This window comes from Megalobrama amblycephala, linkage group LG13, assembly GCF_018812025.1.
Source record: "Megalobrama amblycephala isolate DHTTF-2021 linkage group LG13, ASM1881202v1, whole genome shotgun sequence".
In the NCBI taxonomy this organism is placed as follows: domain Eukaryota; kingdom Metazoa; phylum Chordata; class Actinopteri; order Cypriniformes; family Xenocyprididae; genus Megalobrama; species Megalobrama amblycephala.
In genome coordinates, this window is record NC_063056.1 from 33,295,764 (window position 1) to 33,316,994 (window position 21,231).

At 34.4% G+C, this 21,231-nt stretch overlaps 4 protein-coding genes across 7 annotated transcripts in view; 3 read left to right on the forward strand and 1 right to left on the reverse strand.

Moving 5' to 3' along the window:
* The first annotated feature begins 257 nt into the window (after positions 1–257).
* On the forward strand, positions 258–5,623 carry caspa (caspase a). The gene is made up of 7 exons (XM_048151860.1): positions 258–651; positions 3,348–3,526; positions 3,709–3,885; positions 4,070–4,304; positions 4,418–4,534; positions 4,761–4,870; positions 4,987–5,623. The coding sequence occupies exons 1-7, from the start codon at positions 381–383 to the stop codon at positions 5,092–5,094; spliced, it is 1,197 nt and encodes a 398-aa protein (XP_048007817.1). The 5' UTR covers positions 258–380; the 3' UTR covers positions 5,095–5,623.
* Positions 5,624–5,948: 325 nt separating this feature from the next.
* On the forward strand, positions 5,949–7,932 carry LOC125242861 (PYD and CARD domain containing). Its single transcript, XM_048151865.1, has 3 exons — positions 5,949–6,673; positions 7,317–7,361; positions 7,539–7,932. The coding sequence occupies exons 1-3, from the start codon at positions 6,403–6,405 to the stop codon at positions 7,802–7,804; spliced, it is 582 nt and encodes a 193-aa protein (XP_048007822.1). The 5' UTR covers positions 5,949–6,402; the 3' UTR covers positions 7,805–7,932.
* Positions 7,818–12,768, reverse strand: si:ch211-225p5.8 (uncharacterized protein LOC555567 homolog). The gene is made up of 5 exons (XM_048151864.1): positions 12,413–12,768; positions 11,839–12,005; positions 11,204–11,441; positions 10,959–11,118; positions 7,818–8,280 (listed from the first exon to the last, which is right to left on the reverse strand). The coding sequence occupies exons 1-5, from the start codon at positions 12,462–12,464 to the stop codon at positions 8,235–8,237; spliced, it is 663 nt and encodes a 220-aa protein (XP_048007821.1). The 5' UTR covers positions 12,465–12,768; the 3' UTR covers positions 7,818–8,234.
* Positions 12,769–16,348: 3,580 nt separating this feature from the next.
* Positions 16,349–21,231, forward strand: part of gramd1a (GRAM domain containing 1A) — a 36,944-nt gene continuing 32,061 nt past the window's right edge. The window contains exons 1-2 of one of the 4 annotated variants that reach the window (XM_048152379.1): positions 16,349–16,535; positions 18,463–18,597. Coding sequence is in view for 1 of the 4 variants with exons in the window: in XM_048152381.1 (XP_048008338.1) it covers positions 19,833–19,942 (110 nt within the window). In the remaining 3 variants the exon portion in view is untranslated. Of the gene's footprint in view, positions 16,536–18,462; positions 18,598–18,667; positions 19,943–21,231 lie in introns of those variants that run through there. The other 3 variants (XM_048152380.1, XM_048152377.1, XM_048152381.1) reach the window with 3 other exon arrangements.

Genomic DNA, 21,231 nt, shown 5'->3' on the forward strand with positions numbered 1-21,231 from the left:
GTGTGCCTGCGAGCGGAAAGATTCGTGCTCGGGCATTATGCGCGCTCTCAACATTTATTAAAACAACGCCATAGAAACAGCCTCAAATGAGCTATAAAAAGAGAAGAAAGTCGTGTCTGAAACCTGCAATCATATCATAAATCATCAAATCATATTATTGTTTAAAATGAATGGAGAATATCTCGTGTTTTTCCATGGGTGTTCGAGCCACCGGCGCCTATGCAATGTCACCTATAGGTGGGGTATGAATTGCTCAATAAACAGACAAAAGTGAAACAAACCTTCAGAAGACACAGTGCGTTCACAGGAGGCGTGTGTTCAAGCTTCAGTCAAAACATCCATCAACAGCCACTGCAAAAGTCACGAAACTTTGAGGAACCATGGTGAAAACTATTAAAGATCACCTGGAGAATACTTTTGAGGATCTGGGGGAGGGAAATCTAAGAAAGTTTAAACTCAAATTGCGCGATCGGAAGGAAGAACCGCGCGTACGACAAGCTACAATTGAAAAAGTTAAAGACCATCTAGATCTCGCTGATTTGATGGTGAATACTTTCACATCGCCAGGCGCTGTTCCTGTAACACTCGAAATATTAGAGGTTATTGGCTGTAATCAACTTGCATCAGAGCTCAGAGAGAACATAGGAGACGGTAAGTAAAATAGATGATAAATGCAGAACAAAGTTCAGAAGGAATTGTTGCAGATAGCCTATCAACAGAACAGGGAAGTTATTTAGACCTAGATATTTTTTAAGTCATAAATGCAATACAATATTAGCTACTACTTAAAAGTTGTAATACTGAACAACAAAAAATGTGTTAACATTCTCAGTCAGTTATCAGTAACAGACACTCAAAAGTCATCGTATTGCTGATCTTTTCACAGTCGCTCGCTGTCTCGCTGACGTCATTTCCAGTTATAAACACATTTCCCACTGCAAGACCGACAGTGCGAATGTGTTTTTAACTGGAAATAGCTTATGTAGCCTAGGTCTAGATATTTAGTATAGATAGGCCTATCTAGTAAACGTCTAGATAGATAGATATTAATATGTTTGGAAAGTAAATATCTATAAACGAATTATTAATTATAATTAGTAGCTACTACTTATAATTAATTCAAAAACAGCTCCGAATTATTGCTTCACTAAAATAATAATAAATAATAATAATAAAAGTTTTCACTTTTTTTCAAAAGTCTTTCGTTTAGGAATCGTCCCCTTGATGCTTTGTATGAATTATGGGTGTAATTTCCGTTAAGCTGTAAACAGTCAGTGAAAGACTCGCTCTATGAACGCAATGATACGTTGTTTTTTTTAAGTGGGTACAGTGGGTTATTCTACTCACCCTTCAACCAACGAACATTAAAAGGACATTTAAAGTGTAAAAGCATCAACAAGGTACTTTCAACAAGCCATGAAAAAGCGCGATTCTTTCCCAAGCAATAACGGACAGGTTAAATATAGCCTAACTATAGTGATTAGTGTATTATGTAGTAGGGTATTCGTTGCCTTAAAAAATGTTCATGAACTTCAGCATTGCGTGATACTGTTTCAAAGTGATTTCCATCATTTTTACAGATAATTGTATTTACCTGTGAAAACAAACCTGGAAAGAGTGAGGATTTGATTCTTCCTGCATTCCAGTGAATTATTAATGGGATAGGCTATCGTAAATTATATCGGGAGAACATACCACAAATGTGCAGTAGCCTGTATGTTGTCCTTTTTCATACTATTACAGCGGAATGACAAAAGAGACAAAATTCATTCATTCATTCATCATGAGGATAGACTGAAAAGAGCTTTAAAGTCCCTTTAAGACAAGTCATTTCACTCGGCGGCCATCTGTGAAACGCCTCTCAGGCATCCTGGGCATCATGTAGCATCATGCAGCTCTTTGAATGGGGAAACATCAAATTCTCCAAAGCTGTTTGCCAAGCTTTCGATTAAATTTCATATTTGTAATCACAAATCAAATCTAACAACAACTGTCCCATAATTTTTTTTTCCAAACGCTCGAATAATGACAAAAAAAACTTTATTTTTTTGCTGGATCAAGCTAATGCGCAGACGTAAATGCGCGTCTCCTGTGCCTCTTTTCTGAGGCGACTCTAACGGCTGCTGCAGTGACGCGATGACTTTACCAGTCGGCGATTGGCTCTTATTTAGAAAGTATTGCGCGTTTCACTTTCTCCCATTCAAAACAATACGAGTGACACGTCTTGTGTAATTTTATTGTCTTTGGTTAAAATACAAAGCGTTACGTTATTCTCATTATGTCTGAAAATAAAACACGAAAGAAAAATTGACAGCTCATTCAGTCAAACTGACGGATAAGCTTTAATTGTAGGGAAACCTTATGATTTGAAACGATTCATTTCAGTCTTTTTAAAGGGAAGTAGGCTACCCTAAACCGGAAGTGCAACCCATAATTCGAAATGCAGTAGGCTAGTCAGGAATAAGGTGGATGGTGTTTTTGAACCATACTACAGTGAAGTATTTGTGGTAATTCTATAGTTGCTGTAGTAATATAACAACTATAGTAATAAACAAATTACTTTACCGAATACTGTACTAAGTTTTCTACAACTTATACTACAAATAGCCTACTCTACAGTTTACTGTAGTAAAAACTGAAGAATACTACAGTAGCCTATGTATTACAGTTTATCAGTTCACTATAGTTAATAGTACAATATTGTCAGGGTTCTGTTTGTTTCCTTTTGTTCACATGTTCTTTGTTTAGTTTTTCCCGCCATTAGTTTGTTCCCATAGTTACCCTGTTTTGAGTTCATTGGTCCCAGGTGTGTCTTGTTAATTAGTCTCGTTTGCCCCTTTGTTTGACTTGTATATATTCCCTGTTGGTTCTCATCTGCGTTAAAGTTTGGTTATGTCTTTTGTATCTCCTGAATTGTGTCATTAAAGCCCTTTCTGTTGAAGTTTCTGCATCTGCGTGTGTTTCCACACAACCGACCCCTGACAAATATGCTGTAGCATTCATTAACAAAGTGTTGTAAATACTATAATATATACAGTATACTACAATTTACTATAGTATGGTTCAAAAACACTTTAGTATTTACTATAAATTACTATAGCCTATTTTTTCAACTATTAATGGAACTGAAATTAATTGGAATGATTCGGTTTTGTTTTTGTTTTGTTTTTTAACTCTGTTAAAATGCAGCCCATTAACTTGAATTTTCTACAAAAGTTTCACAAAGCTCCAGGCAATTATCCTTAACTTCCGAGCATGCAGGGACTTGTAATCTAGGTTTCAGGTTGGAATGTCAAAACATGGGGTGAAAATATTATATATGTTATGAGCTGTGTTCTGTTTTCTAGGTTTGCCAGTGGCTCAGCCACCTTTGGATGTAGTAGACGCCAAACAAGGTCAGGGTCCGAAGGTTGATGCTGTTCCTCCATATGATCCTGTTCTGTCAGACGATTGGCAGAGAGAATCACAGATTACTCTGTGCAGCCAACAATTTAAAATCAAAATTCTTGGAGAAAATGGAAAAGAGGCAAGTATTCATCAAGTATGATTCTATTCATCAAACGTTACAGGTGAATAAAATGTTAATAATGTTAATAATATATCTGCAGTCAAATGTTACTTTAGCATGAATGGCAGTTGCTCTATATTGCTATTGTATTGGTTGTGATTAAATTCTGCATTAACAACTCTGTTGGTTGTTTTTCTTAGATTTATGAAGCAAAAGACAGGTCTGTACGAAAACGTCTTGCCCTGCTTATCAACAACAGAGATTTCGACGAAAAGGCTATGACCAGGAGAGGGGCTGAGAGAGATGAAGAGAACATGGAATGGCTGTTAAATCAGCTGGATTATCAAGTTGTCAAGTACAACAATCTCTCTGGACAGGTGCAAAGAAAAACTGTTATTTTAAGGCACATCTTATGAAGTAACAGTTTTTTACTGATTTAGGGAAAATTATCCACATGGTACATAGAGCTTTTTTATTGAAAACATTGAACTTGAAGCTAAAATGTTTGTCTAATTGCATTTGCACTCTTGATTTATTTAATGGAGTTTATTTGATTGGCAGGAAATGAAGCAAGCAGTCGAGATCTTTGCTCAACGTCCAGAACATGCATCTTCAGACAGCACCTTTGTGGTTATAATGTCCCACGGAAAGAGGGATGCCATTTTGGGTGTCCATCATAAAGCAGACAACCCTGATACCTTCCCTGTTGATGATATCTACAATGATCTGAACTCTAAGAATTGTCCAGCTCTGCATAATAAACCAAAGGTTATTCTCATCCAAGCCTGCAGGGGAGGTATGAAAATGACAAAAAAAATTCTTAGGACATCATTGTATATTCTTGACTCACTATCAATTGTAGTCCTATTTGAAGATGGCTTACACACTCTTAACTAAATCTCTGTTCAGGGGAGCATGGGCGCGTGTGGGCCAGTGACAGTGAACCCGATGAGTCAATGGAAATAGAGGGCGATGACTTTGTGCACATGGAGAAAGACTTCATTTCTCTGATGTCCTGCACCCCGGGTAAAGTGCTTTTTGGCATGAAGTCTTCTTTAAAATTGAGTCATGAACCTTACGGTTCTATATAAAACCTCTAATATAAGCCATGGAATCATGACCAACCAAAAATATTTTGCACAGTACACTTATTTATGAATATGTTCCACCACTACATATTATACACAATATCCATTTCATTATTGAAGAAAGTTTGAAAGCTCCTAACTCCACTTCTGAAATTGTTCTACAGACACCAAATCTTACAGGCATGTTCAGAATGGAACGTTTTACGTCCAACTGATAGTGGATGTGTTCACGAAACATGCACATCAGGACCACATTGAGGAATTGTTCAGGAAGGTAAGTGAAATGCTGCTGAAAGAGCAACTTATGTTCCTTTGAAAAATATTTTTTTCTGTGTACATTGCCATGCAAAATTTCCTTCTACAGATGTTTATTATCTTCTCGTTTTACAGGTTTTAAGACGTTTTGAGAACGCAGAAATGATCGGAAGCTACAGGCAAATGGCTTGTAAAGACAGAGCATCGCTGACAAAGTTGTTCTACCTGTTCCCTGGACTTTGATTTCCAAGTTGTACATTCATTTCTCTGAATTTTATAGACCCTCACGTGCCTTTGTATCTCCAGCAAATCCTGAAAAGTCTTTCCAGATGTATGAAAATAGTTCTTCTTTAAAAAAAAAAAGAAAAACCTTAATTAAACAGCTTTTTTCCAAGCTGCATTTCTCTGAAGAGAAAACCTGTTCTGATACACAATAGTCCAATTTCACACAAACATAACTTGATTTTGTTGTGTGATATGAGACCATGAACACACCCTCTAAAAATATGTTGAGTGACTTATGTGTCTGTATCTGTAACCATTTGTTGCCTAAAGTGTTTTAAATGCTCAGTTTAACTGCTGTGAAATCTTTACTGATTTTTAAACATAAGAATAACTTTTATATTGTTAGTAATATTTCTAGATGAACACTTCCTGGACAGAAGCAACTTGTTAGAATCCATACATATTTTTTAGGGGGAAAAAAACTTAAATTGTGAGTATCAAATATGATGCATCAGGCTTTTGAGGAATAAAACAGTTGTGAACAATTCTTATTTGTGGTGAAACAAATGCTGTAAAATAAATAGTTTGGCTAATATTCTTCCTTTTATAACAGCTGTAACTATAATGTATAGATAATAAAATATAGCACAGACACACTTTTCAAACAAATTTTCTTTTTATTAGATATTGCAGTACCTTGGAAACCAGTTTAGTTATTCTTTCAAAAAATGAGGAAGTAAAGCAGTTGCATTAGTTTACATAGTGTGAAACTAGCAATGGTTTTAGGAGGGTGGAGCTTCACAGAGAAAACCTGCGAACTCCACAACCTCAAGTCGCTGTTGGCCACTGACTTTTTGTCACATCCTTCCTAGTTAATTAGAGCAAACTGATGCAAGAGGAACCAGGGACATCTGTGTGCATATGATTTAAGTAATTTTATTGTTTCATCTGAATCCTCTTTCTACTTTTTGGATCACAAAAATACAAAATGGGAAAAGAGAGCAGCTTCAGTTCAACAGCGAATCTAGATTCTTGTTCTGTCTAATAACTAAATAGATTAGAATTAAGCATACTTTACAAATGGGTCATGCATTAGATAACAAACGTTTAGATAAAACATACCAATATATATACACTCTCTTGTAACCCAGTATATTTACAAGAAAGTGGTTTGGAAATGAGTCAATGTTTAGAGTTGGCTATAGGTAAGACACACCGTCTCGGCTGAAATGATCACCACGTAGGAGGGCGCTTTTTTGCAGCGGTTCATTCTCCGCCTATACGTCAAAAGCCTCTTGAAGCAAGTGCATGAAACTTTGAGGCACCATGCCGAAATCTAAGAAGGAACACCTGGAGAATACTTTTGAGGATCTGGGGGAGGGAAATCTAAGAAAGTTTAAACTCAAATTGCGCGATCGGAAGGAAGAACCGCGCGTACGACAAGCTACAATTGAAAAAGTTCAAGACCATCTAGACCTCGCTGATTTGATGGTGAACACTTTCACAGAGCCAGGCGCTGTTCCTGTAACACTCGAAATATTAGAGGTTATTGGCTGTAATCAACTGGCAACGGAGCTCAGAGAGAACATAGGAGACGGTAAGTAAACTATTATGAAATAATACAAAACTCATTTCAGAAGGAAGGCGTTTAAATCGATAGCGTAGACAAAGTAGGCTACTACTAGACGGAAGTATTCTTCACCTGCCCGAATCTTAAGACAAATAGGAGAAGAGTGCACGCGAAGTAAAGTTATGTTTCATGTTTTAATTATTATAAATAGTTGGAAACCTAACCAGTTCTTCAGACATTAGAACCGGTTCCATTTAAAAGTAAAACGGAAAGGGTTTTAATGCGAATTGTATTTTTTTTTTCCTTTTTTTTTTTTTTTTTTTTTTGTTGTTGTTGTAAATATTGTTCCCCAAAAGTAGGCCTACTAAAAGATTCGTTAAGAATCAGAATCGTTAAATTATTTACTAATTTACATATTTCTAATTGTTTTCTAGACTTGAACTCAATTTTACTTTCAATTTCATTTGACCTCCGTGTAACACCCATTAAACACTTGATTGCAATATTTTGAAAAGGATAATAGTAATCTTAAGGGCCAGTTAAACAATCGGTTATAATAACAATTACAGCTGAATTCTTCATCACAATCCATGTATAGTTTGTTGTGCACAATGAGGTTTGAATGTGGAACGTGAAAATGGGGAATCATAAACTTCCCCTTGTTTTGCAGGAGCTCCAGTTGTTCCTGGACCTGGCCCGGGGGCTCCATCTGCTGGTGAGTAAGTCTAACTGTTTTTAAAGTAGGTTTTAAATCTCTTTACTCTTTGAAGGCAATGAGTGCTTTCATATATAACCTAATAAATAAAATGAGAATACATATAACATATTAATATGAACTCCATCATCATTTCCTCACAATCTGACCACATGCACGTTTACTTTTCTGTTATAGAGCAATTCATCGATACGAATTGGACAGCACTGATAGCAAGAGTTAACAATGTGGACGCCATCCTAGATGAACTTCTTCAGAAGAAAGTCATCTCAGTCGAGGATTACAGTAACATTCGTGCTGAGAAAACCAAACCAAATAAGATGAGAGAGTTATTAACAGGCCCAATTAACTCTGCTGGCGCTAGAGGGAAAGATGCTTTATATCAAGCTCTCAAGAAGTCAGAGATCTTTCTAATTCAAGAGCTTGAGGCTCAGGGAAAGTGAATCTGTCACAAAATCAGGTCCATCATATCTTTATTGAGGAGTAAAACACTTGTCTAATGTCTTGAAAAAATTGTCTTTGCTCACTTAAATCTTTTTATCACCAGTCAATAAACAACAAAGTCAAGAAATCAGATGTTTGTTTCTTTTCCACAAACCCTTTTAGTTTCTTCAGTCTGTTCATTCAGACTCTTTATATTCCTGATTCAACTTTGCATGTCTTGTTGATACAATGTTGTACCTGTTTTATTGCCATGTGGTTTATTAATCATTCTGTGTTCTGCATTAGCTTAGTCAATGCAATGCTATAGAAATGTCACTAGAAATATACAGAGGATTGTATCAATAGAAATATGTAATTCATTAGCATTAACTTCATGAAACCTAGTCTCTATTCACTGAAAATTAATAAGCCTACTAACCAAAACTGTAGTTACTCCAAATACACGCCATCACAAGGGTCCTTTGAGTCAATAAATCTGTGAAAACAAAAGATGAAAAAAAAGAAATTTTGAATCGGAAAGGTATAAATAACATTATACACAGCCGCTCAAAAGTTTGGAAATTTTTTTAATGTTTTTAAAGAAGTCTCTTCTGCTCACTTATTACATTTTAAAATAAGTGTTTTCTATTTTAATATAAATTAAAATATAAATACATTTTAATTACATATTCCTGTGATGCAAAGCTGAATTTTCAGCATCATTACTCCAGTCTTCAGTGTCACATGATTCTTCAGAAATCATTCTAATATATTGATTTAGTGCTCAATTATTATAAATTATTATTGCTGCTCAATTATTAATAATGGTTCTTATTATTATCAATGTTGAAAACAGTTTTTGCTGCTTAATATTTTTGTGGAAGCTGTGATAGGATTCAATTTACTGTCCTTGTGGATTAAAACATATATATATATATATATATATATATATATATATATATATATACAGTACAGTCCAAAAGTTTGGAACCACTAAGATTTTTAATGTTTTTAAAAGAAGTTTCGTCTGCTCACCAAGGCTACATTTATTTAATTAAAAATACAGTAAAAACAGTAATATTGTGAAATATTATTACAATTTAAAATAACTGTTTTCTATTTGAATATATTTCACAAAGTAATTTATTCCTGTGATGGCAAAGCTGAATTTTCAGCATGTTACTCCAGTTTTCAGTGTCACATGATCCTTCAGAAATCATTCTAATATGCTGATCTGCTGCTCAAGAAACATTTAATGTGTACAATTGTACAAAATATTTGTGTACAATATTTTTTTTCAGGATTATTTGATGAATAGAAAGTTCAAAAGAACAGTGTTTATCTGAAATCTAATCTTTTGTAACATTATAAATGTCTTTACTGCCACTTTTGATTGATTTAATGCATCCTTGCTGAATAAAAGTAATCATTTCTTTAATTTATTTTCAAAAAAATAAAAATTCTTACTGACCCCAAACTTTTGAACGGTAGTGTATAATGCTACAGAAGCTTTGTATTTCAGATAAATGCTGTTCTTTTGAACTTTCTATTCATCAAGGAATCCTGAAAAAAAAAGTACACAACTGTTTTCAACATTGAAAATAATCATAAATGTTTATTTGAGCAGCAAATCAGCATATTAGAATGATTTCTGAAGGATCATGTGACACTGAAGACTGGAGTAACGATGCTGAAAATTCAGCTTTGCATCACAGGAATAAATTACTTTGTCAAATATATTTAAATAGTACACAGTTATTTTAAATTGTAATAATATTTAACAATATTACTGTTTTTTACTGTATTTTTAATTAAATAAATGTAGCCTTGGTGAGCAGACGAAACTTCTTTTAAAAACATTAAAAATCTTAGTGGTTCCAAACTTTTGGACTGTACTGTATATATATAAAATTCACCCCAAACTATGAATGAATGGTAGTGAAATGGTATATATTGAATGGTAGTGTATCACAGTTTCCACAAAAATATTAAGCAGCACAACATTTTTTATGAACATTGATAATAAATATTTCTTGAGCTGCAAATCAGCATTTCTGAAGGGTCATATGACACTGAAGACTGGAGTACTGATGCTGAAAATTCAGCTTTGCAATCACAGAAATTAATTACATTTTAAAATATATTCAAATAAAAAAATATGGAAAATATGAAAACATATTTCACAATATTACTGTTTTAATGTATTTTTTCATGAAATAAATGTAGCCTTGGTGAGCATTAGAAGACATTCAAAAACATTAAAACATCTTTTGACACACTGTAAAAAAAATCCCGTTGTTTCTACGGAAAAATACCGGCAGCTGTGGTTACCAGAACAATACTGTAAAAATGACATCAAACCGTAAACATACTTACGGAGTTACATGTGAATTTTACATTTTAAATATGTATATTTAACATTGGATTTCAGTACACTGTAAAAAAAATCCCAGTAAAATTTACGGTAAAATAACATATTTCATTAACTGATATAATGTTAATTTACTAACCTAATGAAGTACTAATATCTGTTTTGTATCTTTATAATACACTGACAGTCACCAAACCCAGTGGTGATGAGAGTCACATGATGAATCAAAGTTCATCACAAGCAGCTTTTCCACAAGCTGAGGAGGACAATACTAATATATAGAAGGTGCACACAGTGTCATTCACACACACACTAAACACCATCATGGTAACATGCATGAAATTTTAAAAATGCAATAAACATTAATTTAACAACATTAGATGTAACATAAAACCCTAATGTACACAACTGATTAGAAAAAAAATGAGAAAAACTAAGAAGAAACAGAGTTATTTCAACAAAAATATATCAAATGTGAAGTGTCACGCAGGGAATTGTGGGAATGTCAATTTACGGTTTTTCACTGTAAATTTTACAATGAATTGTTATTTTTCACTTCCAAAAACTGTGAATTTAACGGTATTTTACCGTAAAATTACATTAAATGTACCGTTAGATCTATTACAGTTTTTCACCGTATATAGTACAGAAACTTTCTGTAAACCAATTGACAGTTTTTCACCGCAGCATTTTTACAGTCTTTTACTGTTAAAATCACAGTCATTTTTTACAGTGCAGTTTTCCCAACTGTTTTCCAAACCATTTATTTTGAAATAAACTGGTGCAAAAAAAAGTAGCCTTACTTGTTTTGAGAGCGTGCAGCTTTTCTGGCCTCTCGAGCTTCATTCTCAGCATAGATCTTCCTATAGCAGTAAATCAGCACTCCAATCATCCACAACTGCAGGACTACGATCACCACGTACATCATGATCTCTGAGATTACAGCCGTCAGCTCAGGGTTTGCTGGGGGAGCAACAAATTCAGATATTCAAATTACTAGTTGAAATGCAAATTTGTCACCCATGAGTGGGACTTGAATGAGTCTCACCTTCTTCCACAACTGTGAGTTCCACCTCCTTATTTATTATCACATGCTCCTCATCCAGCAAAAGGTACAGCGTGCGGTGGAAGGTACAGAGGTAAGTCCCAGTGTCGTTATATGTGACATTGTGAATGAAGATGGCACCAATTTGCACATCCTTTGTCCCCATAGTCCCTTGCCACTCTAATCTTCCCTCATAGTTTTCATGACGAATATTGGGGTAAGGATATTCATACTGGAAAATCTGAGAGGGACAGAGATATTAATGATAAAACCAGACGTAAAGATTTAAACGTGTCTTTAAAGATCTTTTCAGTTCATTTAAACTGAGTAATGTTCAAATAAAGGTGCTTTATTGGCATTGATGGAACCTTGCAATTAAACAGAAGATTCTTGATAGTGAAAAAAAGTTTCTTCAGATTTTAAAATGTTCTTCACACTAAGAAAATAAGTTCTTTTTTAAGAACTGTTCTCTGAAAGGTTCTTTGAGGAACCCAAAATGGTTCTTCTATAGCATGCAAAAACCCCCTTTTGGAACCTTTTTGTTAAAGAGTAAAGCATTTACTGGAAGTTCTACATATGTCAAGCTGAGCGAACACCCTGACAACAGGCTTTCTGATCCATATAATCTCCGTACTAACGTGGATAAACTCCTCAGTTCCAGCTGGTTTGAAGTGCCAGTCCACAATAGCAGAACCTGGCACTTCTTCTCTTCTTTTGCAGGAAATGCAACCCAACAGAAAGCTTTCTCCAGCCACAGCCTCTGTCATGGAATCCACTTCAGCACATCCAGTTTGGCCCTGCGGCACTAAAATGAGTCATATTGAACAAGCAAGAAAAAGAGATGCAAGAAGTTCAGAAGCGTTAAGCAAAGGTGAACTGGTGCAGAGGGTCATAGATTATTAACACTAAGAAAGTTCAAAAGCCTAATATCCTATCGTTTTTGTTATTGAGTTATTTTCTTTCTTTGCTTATCGTGCATTATCGTCAATTTTATTTTTGAAAACGTTGCGTTCCTGAGCAATAAATGTACAGGATCTTACACGGAGACTAATACTCAACGGCAGAAGGCTTAACGAGGGATGTTATTAATGCAGCCCAATAAATAGACAAATAAGGAGCATCTTATGACTACACTAATATATCCACTCAATATAATGATTATTATAATGACCCCTAATAAATAATTTCACACTAGCATGTTTTATAACTTACCTTGAATAAAAAAGACGCAGAGAGCCAAAAATGAAATCATTCCTAGTGACATGTTCACAGTTCACACAGCTGTATAACCGATGCATTCATAAATCCCTTTCTTGAAATAGCGTGTCTCACGTTTATTTTCTTCTTTATTATCAGAGTTTCTTAAACATTACTGGGCTCAACAGGCTAAACTCTTCAGTTGATTATCCTAAACCAAACATAATCCTTCAGCCTTCAAAGTATTTCAAGAAAAGCGTTTAAAGTTTTAAAATATCGCGTCACACTAAAAAACAGATCGTGTCTTGCAGCGGACTTTGACGTTTAGGAGAGCTAAGTATAGACCGTGTGAATCCTTGTGCTTGCAACTCAACACGGAATTTGAGAAGCGAGATTCGGACGAGCGGCGTCCAGTTGCTATACGATCACCCAATAATCGTGTGGCATGCCGTTTTAACATTTAGTCCCTTAAACTATTTTTTTCTATTTTATGTTTTTACTTGACTTTTAATACTAATAGCAAATAATCCAATAGAAGGTTAAATATTCAGTTTCATTAGTAGCCTTGCTAGTCACTATCCCAACAGTGACATACGCTAGCTGTTTGATTGTTATTGCTAACAAAAATTACATTGAATTATATGGAGGTCTGTGATTCAGATATAAAAAATTCACTTAGAATGTATCGTAATTAAAGGGTTAGTTCACCCAAAAGTGAAAATAATGTCATTAATTACTCATCTTCATGTCGTTCTACACCCGTAAGACCTTCGTTCATGTTCAGAACACAAATTAAGATATTTTTGATAAAATCTTATGGCTCAGTGAGGCCTCTATAGAGAGCAAATTGAAACTGTTAAGATCCATAAAGGTACTAAAAACATATTTGAAACAGTTCATGTGAGTTCAGTGGTTCTATCTTAATATTATAAAGCAACAAGAATACTTTTTGTGCACCAAAAAAAACCAAAATAACGACTTTTCAACAATATCTAAATGGGCCGATTTCATGAAGCTTCTGAGCTTTATAAATCTTTTGTATCGAATTAGTGATTCGGATCTCCTATCAACTGGCTAAACTGCTGAAATCACGTGACTTTGGCGCTACGATCCACTGATTCGATCCGTAAAGCTCCGAAGCAGTGTTTTGAAATCAGCCCATCACTATAAATTGTTGAAAAGTCTTTATTTTGTTCTTGACGCTTTATAATATTAATATAGAACCACTGAACTCACATGAACTGCTTCAAATATATTTTATGGACCTTGAGAGTTTCAATGGCCTTGCTGTCTATGCAGGCCTCAATGAGCCATTGGATTTCATCAACAATATCTTAATTTGTGTTCAGAAGATGAACGAAGGTCTTATGGGTGTAGAATGACATGAAGGTGAGTAATAAATAACATTATTTTCATTTTTGGGTGAACTTACCCTTTAATACTGGTAGAGGGCTACCTAGTTTGTATTTATTAGCTTACTAGTATATATTTATAAGACACTACTATCTATTTTGCTCTTAAAGGTAGGGTATAGGCAACATTTTTCCAAAACACTTTTTGTTATACTGGTTGAAACTCTCTTCACATCCTGATGGCAATCAATAACAAAAGTGGTCTAAATAATATATATGATAGGATGTCTTACCTGCCTGTCAACATGTATAACAATACCTAAGTGTATCCTGCTAGCGCAGACATCACAAGTCATCAGCGTGTTCCATGATGTTATGTAGAGTTGTACAGACACCGTGCACCAAAAACAAAACAGAAGCCACCTTTTACAGTTCCTCCTGAACCAAAACAATGAGCTTATTTCACTTTCACACCATGTCATAATTACCATAATTACGAGATGGCAACACATGATGTTGCACGGAGCTGTCCTTGGACTCTGAATTATGTGTTTCTGTGGCAATATCAATGGCAAAATGAATCTGCAGCATTCAGGTGGTACAAGTCAGTGCTCTTTAAGTTGTTTAGGTTCTTTACTATTATATGTAGTTGAGCACTTTGAAGGGAAGGTGGGATCGAATGGTTTCAAAGCTATTTGCTATTGCTAGCCTCTACTAAATTGCCTAACCTACATTTAATGACTAAGGATGGCTATACAGTCCAGTTAGTAGTAAGTAAAACTGTTTCTAACAATTGAAATAGTAGGCCATAATAAGTATTTAATATCTAGTAGTTTCTATAATAAATTGTTACTTGTGAAATTGAAAAAGATACATAATTAACATTTAAAAAATAGCAACAAAAATAGTAGTTCGTATTAAGGAATAGCTAAATAGCTAAATGGCTTGCCACATTAAATCAGCACACAGGCCTATAACTTGTTTTTGAATGTTAAAATTCTCAGAAGTCTTTTTTTTTAATTATTATAGGTAGACCTAAGGAATGAACATGATATATACACAATAACTAGGTGTAGTAGTAGTTATGTTGTAGCTTATGAGATAACTTCAGGGACCATAAGCCAGTAGTCAAGGACATTAATGAGATCTAGCCCTGATCCTTTTGAGTTGTTGTGGTTAGTGCTCTTAAAAAATGAATTAACATGAAGGCTATATGTAATATGGAAACTAATTATAATAGTCTATAGCTCCTCTCATATAAAATCTCCATTATAAATTGTGCTTGGAAAATATTTGCATACTCCTCCTTTGTTTGAAAGATGTACATTGCAATCAAAATGTTCACAACAACAAACACAAACTTGTTTATTATAACAGCTTTCCTGTGAAATCATAAGGATAAATAAAGTCTAAGTATCAATAGCAATAGTACCAATAGTAAAAATGTAAATAGCTTTTTTAGCATTTTGCAAAATGCTGGGTTTTGTCACAAGGGCCACAAGAGTTTACATGCAAAAGAGTTCTGCTTGAATTTCCGCAGAATTTTACTGACAAATGAGTGTAAGTAAATAACAATGGAGGCCTTTTCAAAAGATGCTAAAGTCTGTTCTATAAAAAGGGAGATGTAAAGATTTACAAGCTGCAATAGTTCTCCCTGAGGAAATGTTTAAATTGGTTTTTTTTAGTATATTCTTTGATGAATAGAAAGTTCAATGAACAGCATTTATTTGCATTTATTAAATAGAAATCTTTTGTAACATGTCTTCACTGTCATTATTGAACAATTAAATGCATCCTTGATGAATAAAGTATTAATTTCTCACTAAAAAAAAATCTTACCACAAATGTAGCATGTAGCAAATGTAGCAGATAATAATGATAATAATGATAAGAAATGTCTCTTGAGCAGCAAACCATCATATTAGAATGATTTCTGAATAAGGATCATGTGTCACGGAAGACTGGAGTAATGATGCTGAAAATTCAGCTTTGCCATCACAGGAATAAAATAATACATTTTTAAATGTATTAAAATAGAAAACAATTATTTTATATTGTAATAATATTTTCAGTGTTATTACTGTATTTTAAAATGCAGCCTTGGTGTCTGCTGTTTTCTTGTCATGGCACTGATGTTCAGTGTCAGTTTACTCTGGAGCACAAGGCCATTTCATTGAGAGCAAGGTTAACAAAATCTTCCCTGATGGAAATTGGAAAATAATTCCACTATCTCAATTATACTTTTTTCTCTTTTTGTTCTGATATCATATGCTTAATAGGCTAAATCACACACACAAAAGAAGAATTCTAGTGTTTTTCTTTCTTTTTTGTTGTTGTTGTTTTGTTTTTGGTCAAACCATTGTCCTTCAGACCAGGTATGTGTGTTGGTAAAGTATTTACATTGACATGTCATGTCATGTCATATTGCGTCAGAGGTTTACTGAGTAACTGACAAACTACTACGGAGTGAAGGTTGTTTTGGTTCCCCGAGCGTCAAGCGCGCCCTCCCCAAACAAACCCCAGGCAGTAAGCAAAGTGTCCCACTTGATTTCCTTACCGACGCCCACGAGCTGGTGAACTTTTATATTTAGCACCGCTCGAGTTTCCAAATACCCATTCAATGCCATCAGAAGACGCACAGCAACACAACTCTATGGAATCTCTCCAGTAGCCTACTCCAACACGAGCAACTCATAAAATCAGACGAGTCACGACCATAGACTGTAAAAGGGTCACGACACACAGAGAGGGCAAGTGTTGGAACCCTGTCAAAAGCGAATTAAGAGGTGAGTCAAGGTTATTTCATATTTAATAAACGAAACGGTCCCGCGGAAACCTATTGACAGCAAAAGCTGGAGACTGGAACATTTTATATGTTCCTTTTTAGAGCATATTACATTAAAATAATATATAGCTAGACTAAAGTTTTACGCATTTATCTAGCCTAATGACACGTAAATAAACGGTTAATATTTAAAATCTGAGGGAAGGTTTAAGTAGGCTACACAGGAGATGGCTTTGCTTTTATATGGTTTTTCCTGACAAATTTCTTTTCAGGTAAAGTGGGCCTGCTGTTCTGGTAAAGTGAGCCATCCATGATTTATCAAACATTATCCTGTTTAAAACATTATCCATTTAAAAATACATGATGTATTAACACATATTATCAAACAAACATATTCAACAACATATTTAACAAACCTAAAAGCATATAGCCTAGGCTATGAGTAAAATTAATCAGTTCACTCAATGCATGTGTAAAATTCAAAACAACTGATAGAAAATGTTGTGTTGACATTAAATTTGATGAAATCAGATCATCAGAATATATTTAGAAATCAGAAAATGGATGAAAATTAACTCAAAATGAGACTATAACACATGCAACAACAAATAGGCTAACAAAAAATGAATATGAGGAACATTTAAAATTGTAACTAAATATTGTAAATCTTTTTTTTCTGTCTCTGTTTTCTCTAAACACTTTAAATGAACTTAAATTGTGTCCATATTTTAAAATTTTATGTTTTGCATCTACATTTTGCTCCTGTCATTCTTTCTTCACTTTCTTCACTTCTGTTTTCTAAAGAGTAGATTACAACTATAAAATAATCAATGAATGTCATTTTATTTAATGAATTTGAATATAATTACTGAAGTTTAAAGGTTGTCCACTTGACCCACTTTATCTAACATGTTCAGCCAAAGTGGGCCAGCATATTTAAATACCTTACAAGAAAACTAACTTTTTTTTAATACATTTTATTCTTTGCATTTTATTTCCTGTTAACTGTGGTAACAAACAAAATAGGAACTGTCACAATAATATTTGTTTACATTTAGTAAGCAACCTTATAATTTAGAAAATAAAATCTTATGTCAGAGGGTTTTCTACCTTTAACCATGAGGGTGTCCTCCTTTGAGGTGCATTAACCAAAAATATTTTATCATTTAAAGAAATAGTGTCTCTTTAATTAAAGACCATTGTCATGCTCTAAAAGTGTAAACCCATTGAGCACAGTACTATCAAACTTAAAGCTTTGGTTCACTTTCAAATTAAAATTTCCTGATAATTTACTCACCCCCATGTCATCCAAGATGTTCATGTCTTTCTTTCTTCAGTCGAAAATAAGGTTTTTGAGGAAAACATTCCAGGATTATTCTCCATATAGTGGACTTCAATGGAGCCCAAACGGTTGAAGGTCAAAATTACATGTTTACATTACAGTTTACATCGATCCCAGACGATAAGGGTCTTATATAGAGAAACAATCGCTCATTTTCTAAAATTTTTTTTAAAAAATGTATACGTTTTAACCATAAATGCTCATCTTGAACTAGCTCTCTAGTTATTTCTCATCTGGTATCGTTTAAAGCCCTTTGAAGCTGCAACGAAACTGTAATTTTGACCTTCAACCGTTTGGGCTCCACTGAACTCCACTATAAGGAGAATAATGCTGGAATGTTTTCATCAAAAACCTTAATTTCTTTTCGACTGAAGAAAGAAAGACATGAACATCTTGGATGACATGGGGGTGAGTAAATTATCAGGAAATTTTAATTTGAAAGTGAACTAATCCTTTAAATGGCCCACTTTACCTGCATTCAGCCTATAATCAGGTAAGGTTGCCTACTATATGGATGGACTGTCGCCTTAAGAATAGTAATAGTCATAATTAATAGTCATAATAAAGTGTCTGTGTTTTTCTTCAGCCTTTTGAGTGCAATGTGAACCTATTCTTGTCGAGAAACGGGCTGAAAGGGGAAAAGAATATCAATTCCAAACTCATCTCTCATTGATTGAGTCCAGAATAATGATTATTAAAAGCCATGAAGTGAGCATTCAAGGTAAGCGGATTTATCATACTTCACTCTTTTAAAATTTCTACTATTGTTACCAATTTATATGTTCAAACTATAATTGTTGGACTCCCATATTTTTAAGGTATTCCTCCTCTTTTATGAGTTTATGTTAAACGCGCTATACACTTAATGCCCTGAAGAGGGCGCAGTACGCAAATAAATAAGTTTAGTGGAGTAGAAATAAAATTGAATATTAATGACAGATACTCATTTGATTAAACGTACTATAGTATAGGAATATCTAATATTTATATTTATTAGCCTGTATATTAATTGCATCCTGATACATTTTATTAGATTTTTGATGAATTGGCATGAACATTGGTTACTTTTATTTCTCCTAATAAGGCGTTGGTAATGTGAACCGTCTTATATATACTATTCATTAATTTATGTATTTTTTAAACATTTTAAAGCTGTTTAAAATGAATTATTTTGTGTACAGGCCTGTTTATACACAACGCCAAAACACCCGTTAGATTTTGTCTGCGCACACTAAAGAGATTCTCGCTGGACTGTACCATTAACTAACCAGTGAGGGGGTATTTGTAATTAAGTATACTTTTCATTAATTATTGTTTTCCGCTTTTGGCCGTGTTTTAATATCGGCGAATGTTTTTATTTATGATTCTCATCATGTGAGTTCAAACTTTAATTGACTTAAGTCACAAACCGTCATTGTACTTATCTTGGCGTCTGAATCTACCCCTGTCCACTTTTTGCCCGTCTCATTGGAAACTGTTCTCTATCTTACTGTCTCTTCGCGAAGCATTTAAACTTATGAAAAGTTCGTAACCTAAAATGTAATAGATACATGATTTTAAGAGGCACATTTTAATAGACCAAACCATGAGATCATCACCTAGTCCTGTGAGTCGTGACTAGGATTTTGGAATGGCGGAAAGGCGAATTAATGGATAAGAAAAAGTAAACAGAGGACCGTTTTCTCTACCACCGGTATCATTAGCATGCTAGCCAACTAGCAACTAGTATTCTCCCCAACTGTCTTGAATAGTACAGCTGACCTGTTCGTTAGAACTGCTAACGTCTATCATGGTTTGTTTACTGCAGTATGATTTGACATTTACGCATTTCAGCGTATGTTATGTTAACCTGAAATAGTTAAACAGAAATAAATAATTAGAAAACGGTGGCTTAATTTGAAAACTGGCGTCGAAAGCTACTTTTTTTTTAGCTTGCCGGCTAAATTAGGGGTGCTGATGTGTTCTTGCGAAAAAGTGGATTTTAACATCACCCCTCGTACTGTCGCCCGTCTGGTGTATGAGGCCGAACAGGAAAAAAACAATGGGGGTAATTCGTCCAATGGAAGGTAGGAATTATTATGATTAATATTATTATTATTATTATTATTAAGTTAGGCTTATTTGACTTTTATTAGGTTCATAAAGCATCATTGATGTCCTTCATTTGACTATAAAATCATTTTTATTTATTGCACTGTGGTGTTTTTTTATTACACTTACTATATGTGCAAGTGAAAGTGTTAACAGCTCTGGTTTGATTTGTTCAAACAAAACCTAGACATGATTTAGCTTGTTCAAACAGGAAAGTAAATAAAGTGGCAGATCTTGTCCTTGCCTTTAGTAACTGGCTGTCAGTCTTGTTCTGAAGCCGATGATAATGAAACTCTTCTGTAGAAGGTTTTCACAGGAATTTTTATTAATCCGCAAATAACCAGGAAGTTCTACACAATTTCCTAAGAAGTATAAAGGTCATGTTTGATAACCGCTGATTTGGTTATTTTTCACTTGGCATGATAGAATATGTTACTACTGTTTGGTTCACTTTTTTTTTTGGAGGAATTTGTATTTAAAGTTTTGTCCTTTGCAAATTGCTTGATTGTTATGGTAATTTCATTGAGTTCAGGAAGGCATCTTTGCTCTGAAAGAAAGAGAACAATAAAGAGGACACACTGTGTATCTCTTGTATCATTGTGGTTGATTTGTCTCAGCATGGCTCACCAGCTTGTGGTGCCACTGACAGGAAAGAAGACCTAGAGTTCTGCTTAAAAGCACTTAGTTGTGGGAACCTTTTCTTCTTTACCCACAGTAAACACTATATTTGTGCAAATATATTTGTGCAATTTGTTAGAAAAGAAAACAGTTTTCTCTTCACATGTGCCTTCCCATCGAACAAAATGTGTTATGTTCCCTTTGAAGCAAGTTTAGCAACATGATAAAATCCAGTAATACAGTAATAAGTGAGCACTTAGCAGCTGTTCAAAATTCACTGGGTATTTCATTATGTTTTCTATTGGATTAAGCTCTTAAAGTTTTACACTCAAGTTTAATCGCAGGCAGTAGCATACATAAGAAAACTAAACGGTAAACAGTGCAGGTTTTGGTTCACCTCTTCTTTTGATAGAGCCTTCATGTTAGCAGCCTAGTTAAATAGAGGTGTTTTTAAAGCCTTCAGGTGGCAGATGACAAACAATCACAGAGTGATGATGATGGCTACATTGTACTGTAATCAACCAACGGTTACTCCACCCATACGTTAACAACAGCTTGCGTGTATTAAATGCCACTTAGTACCGGGTATGCAGGTTGTTGTTGATCTGCTCTGTCAATCTTGATCTCATTTAGAGGAGCTATACCA

Coding starts and splice junctions, on each gene's coding strand:
- caspa (XM_048151860.1), top strand. CDS start 381: ATGGTGAAAACTATTAAAGATCACCTGGAGAATACTTTTGAGGATCTG. Junction 3,886..4,069: donor ACAACAATCTCTCTGGACAG/GTGCAAAGAAAA, acceptor TTTGATTGGCAG/GAAATGAAGCAAGCAGTCGA. Junction 4,535..4,760: donor TCTGATGTCCTGCACCCCGG/GTAAAGTGCTTT, acceptor ATTGTTCTACAG/ACACCAAATCTTACAGGCAT.
- LOC125242861 (XM_048151865.1), top strand. CDS start 6,403: ATGCCGAAATCTAAGAAGGAACACCTGGAGAATACTTTTGAGGATCTG. Junction 6,674..7,316: donor CAGAGAGAACATAGGAGACG/GTAAGTAAACTA, acceptor CTTGTTTTGCAG/GAGCTCCAGTTGTTCCTGGA. Junction 7,362..7,538: donor CCCGGGGGCTCCATCTGCTG/GTGAGTAAGTCT, acceptor TTTCTGTTATAG/AGCAATTCATCGATACGAAT.
- si:ch211-225p5.8 (XM_048151864.1), bottom strand. CDS start 12,464: ATGTCACTAGGAATGATTTCATTTTTGGCTCTCTGCGTCTTTTTTATT. Junction 12,006..12,412: donor CTGCGTCTTTTTTATTCAAG/GTAAGTTATAAA, acceptor GACTCATTTTAG/TGCCGCAGGGCCAAACTGGA. Junction 11,442..11,838: donor GAACTGAGGAGTTTATCCAC/GTTAGTACGGAG, acceptor TGTCCCTCTCAG/ATTTTCCAGTATGAATATCC.